Source organism: Capsicum annuum, chromosome 6 (assembly GCF_002878395.1).
Source record: "Capsicum annuum cultivar UCD-10X-F1 chromosome 6, UCD10Xv1.1, whole genome shotgun sequence".
Classification (NCBI taxonomy): domain Eukaryota; kingdom Viridiplantae; phylum Streptophyta; class Magnoliopsida; order Solanales; family Solanaceae; genus Capsicum; species Capsicum annuum.
Genome location: NC_061116.1, coordinates 210,172,848 through 210,176,858, shown reverse-complemented (window position 1 = coordinate 210,176,858; position 4,011 = coordinate 210,172,848). Strand labels below are relative to the sequence as shown.

Genomic DNA, 4,011 nt, shown 5'->3' with positions numbered 1-4,011 from the left:
AGAGGTGGGGGAGGGGGGAGGGGGGAAGAGGGAGTGGGGTGGGGTGTTAAACTAAATAAAAAGGAAAATTGTATTAAAAAAATAAAAATATATGAAACTAAACGTATTTGACACGTGGCAACACCTGATTGGCGCATGTATTTCACTCTCGTTGTTGTGACTGAGATTTAGCGAAAAATGGTGTGTTTGCAACAAAATAAAAAAGAATCGTGGGGTAATAGGTCGAAGTAAAAATTTAGATGTCTTTTTGCAAAATTCGGACAAGATCAGGGGGTAATTATGTATGTTTGATGCATGTATCAATTAATTTTAATTAATTATGTATATTTGATGGATGTATCAAGAGTTAATTATATATCTCTACTTACCCAAAATAAGAAAAAATATATTGGAAGCTAATTATATATAAGAAAAAATTGTATATTCATTATATAATCTCAACTGACACAAAATTGAAAAAAATGTATCGAAAACTAATTGTGTATCTCTACAAAAGAAAAAATATATCTTCATTGAATGTATTATACATCTCGACAGATTTAAAATCGAAATAAAATGTATCGAAAGTTTGATATATCTTTACAAATGAGAAAAGTATCTTCATTGAGTGTATTTAGATTAATTATGCATTTCAGCAGATTTAAAATTAAAATTTATAATAATTATATAAATTTTTTATTTTTTTTTATAATTAGACTTTAAACTGTTGAGATTTATGTACTTACTACGGATCTGGGTTTTACTAATCCGCTCTATCGTTAAATCGGGTCACGAACTTTGCCAGTTGCCACTGTCAGTGAGGGTTTAAACCTAAATCAAAACCCTAGCGTTTATTTACCCCTAATTCTAACAGCATTAGCCATGGCAGAAACAGAACCCGAAGCCGCCGCCGCTGCCGCTGCCGCTGCCGCGCCCGCCGTTGAAACCGAGAAAGAGGACACTTCAGCTCAGGATATGGACATTGAACCTCAAGCCGCCGCCGCCGATGATGATACGGCTGAGAACGGGGGTTCAAAGCGTCCAAGGGAGGAGGAAAACGAGCCGGAGAATGAAGACGCTACGAAGAAGCTGAAGGGCGATAAGTCTGTAGAAGAAGAACGACTCGAGAAGTTAGATGGAGCCGAAAAAGTGGATGATGAAGAGAAGAAAGTCGGGTCGGGTCCGGTTAGTGTGGGTCCAAAGAACTTTGGGTCGTCTGTGGAGATGTTTGATTACTTTTATAAGCTTCTTCACTCTTGGTCTCCCAACCTCAACCTCAACAAGGTAAAGGTGTTCTATCCTGTTGTGTTGTATTGTATTGTATCGTACTGTATTGTTTTAATAAATATACTACATTTGTATTGATAGTATCGTTATGTAATGTCACGCGTTAACGATTTGAGGGATCAAAATCAACTAGTTTGAATTGAGGGGTAACAGTTGATCTTGCTCTATCTTTTCATATATAGAAGTGAAATGCTCGGAATAACAAATTTTTCTCGCATAGGTATACGTATGTATAAGAGTTGAAATGGATATAGATAATTCACATAGCTAACATTGATTATATATGTAGATGCCAATTGAGCATATTCATAAAATTTGTAGAGAATTGTTTGCACATTATTCCGTAAAACAAGATGTGATCTTTGCAATGTTTTTAGGTCTTGTTTTAGTTTATCATCAGTAGGCTGAATTCTGGAATGTGGGATTTCTTGGGAGCAATTTCAGATATGTTACATGGAATGGTCTGAAAGTGCATTGCCTTGAAGCATTAAGCTGAATTTTATGTATGGAACCAACCAATGCACTATGCTGTTCTGTTCCTTTGTAAGGCTTTGTGGTACCAATTGGGTTTACTTGTTGATTTGTGATCGATAAGTTATATCCAGCCTGCTAAAAGTTGCTTCAAGTCTAAAGCATCCTACAATTAGATGGATCTGATGATAGATTTCTATTTTGTGTGTGTATCCAACTATGAATATTGACTCAAGCGACCTTTTTCTTGTAAGATGTGAGCCATGTGATAGTAATTGTGAGATTGCTCCTCTCCTATTTTGGCCCATGTATTTATTTGGTTTTAGCAAATATTAAAAGGCAAAATTAGAGAATACCTAACTTCTCGCTGAATTCAGGATAATTGCAGTTCAACTAGTGCGATCACATGGACCACACCTTTCATATATTTCCATCCATGATTAATTAGAAGTAAAATGCATTTAGAACACAATAGTTGTAAGATGTGAAGTGAGTATTGAATGGTATATCTGTTGTGTGACCTCCAAGATTGAGTTAAGTGTTCGAGTTTCCTTTTCTTGTGTAATTTTTTGCCTGTTTTTAACTGATTATAATTGTGTCCTGTGTTCAAAGGTGCTGGGTAATCTGTTTTGGTTGGTTAGATACTCATCGCTTATGATTTTATCCTGCTTTCTGTTACCTTATCTTGCTGCCTTACTCTGTTTTCACCTCCACTATATGGGATTGTTGTATTTGAAGATGTTCATCTGTTTGGACTCTGGATGATCATCAATATTATGAAGAGTTACTTTTATTTTTGTACCTTCCAATTTTTACGTCTTCTCGGTATGGTGTGCTTGATTCATGGTTCTCTCTTGATCCTCAAATATCAGTCTTTTGTTTTCTAGGGCTCCATTTTACTTTATTGTGCTGTTGTTGCCTAATTTTGTTTGTGTGAGTTTGCTCACATTGCCAGTCTCAAGCCTGAATAAACAAGGAGGGTTGTAGTAGGCTGGCAGCCAACATAAAACTTGGCAATCATCATATTTCATAATACAAAGACTCAACCCCAGCTTGTTTGGGACTGAGGCTTAGTTGGTGCTGTAGTTGCCTATTTTAACTAGTTGACCTATTTGCTGCGAGTCAAGTTGTTACACTTATTTTATCATGATATTCGATGTTTTCCAAAAAATTGTGAAGTCGTAATATGCGAGTTATATTAGCCTTCATTTTAGTATTAGTATTACCTTACAAGAATATGAACTATTATCGGTAAGCATTCATGGATTTACGTGTTCAATCAACTCTTGGAGTACGAAATATTTTAGATGATTTTTTAAGTTTTTTGTGAGTGCTGGATGTGATGATGGTCACTTATATCTTGTTTGTTCTGTGTTGCAGTATGAACACATTGTTTTGCTCGGCTTACTCAAGAAGGGTCACTTAGAACCTGATAGAAAGATCGGTACTGGAATTCGCGCATTCCAAATCCGGTTTCATCCTCAGTTTAAAAGTCGCTGCTTCTTTGTCATTAGGGAGGATGGTTCTGTGGATGATTTTAGCTTCAGGAAATGTGTTGATCACATTCTGCCCCTCCCCGAGAACATGCAAGTAAAACATGACGCTAACAAAGCTTTGGCTCGTGGTGGAAAAGGCGGCGGGCGTGGCCGTGGGAGGGGAGGGAAGCCAAGAAATTGAAGACAGCTGCGTGTTTGTCAGAATCAACTGCCAATTGTATTGTTCTGTACACGTCGTTATCTGTTTTCAGTATTGCTAATTAAGTTACATGACTATAAGGGGTGGATAATTCAACAATTTTGTTTGGCATCAACTAGTATAATCATACTGTAATCTGCGCTATTTTGATGGAATATATGAATGCACCCGATGAAGCTATCATATGAACATTTTTTGTGTCAGTTCATTTCAAAGAGGGCAGAATATATTACTCCTATATGATGTCTTAACTAACCATATTGCTCCAGTAAATTGAGGGCAGTGGTCAGAGTTGAAATATTAACATGCAACTAATTGAGAATTTGTTTAGTCCTGATCAATATTTGTGTTATACAATGATTGTGATTACTGATATTTTGAAGATGTTCCTTGCTCCCAATTATTTTTGGCTACAATGTTTTTGCCACAATAGAAAAAGTTATATTTACACTATAAATTAGTTAACTTTTGGATATTTTTACCCTTTTGTTTTAAAAATTAAATAACTTTGTCTATTTAAAAGAAAAGGATAATATAATCTTTTTATTATTGTGGCTAAATTTGGGTTAAATTTTTGTG

General features: G+C 35.7%; 1 protein-coding gene across 1 annotated transcript; it reads left to right on the top strand.

The window, feature by feature from the left end:
• Positions 1–586: 586 nt before the first annotated feature.
• On the top strand, positions 587–3,623 carry LOC107867968 (protein EMBRYO DEFECTIVE 514). Its single transcript, XM_016714492.2, has 2 exons — positions 587–1,263; positions 3,118–3,623. Exons 1-2 carry the CDS (start codon positions 862–864, stop codon positions 3,412–3,414), a joined length of 699 nt encoding a protein of 232 aa, XP_016569978.2. The 5' UTR covers positions 587–861; the 3' UTR covers positions 3,415–3,623.
• Positions 3,624–4,011: the final 388 nt, after the last annotated feature.

Coding starts and splice junctions, on each gene's coding strand:
- LOC107867968 (XM_016714492.2), top strand. CDS start 862: ATGGCAGAAACAGAACCCGAAGCCGCCGCCGCTGCCGCTGCCGCTGCC. Junction 1,264..3,117: donor CCAACCTCAACCTCAACAAG/GTAAAGGTGTTC, acceptor TCTGTGTTGCAG/TATGAACACATTGTTTTGCT.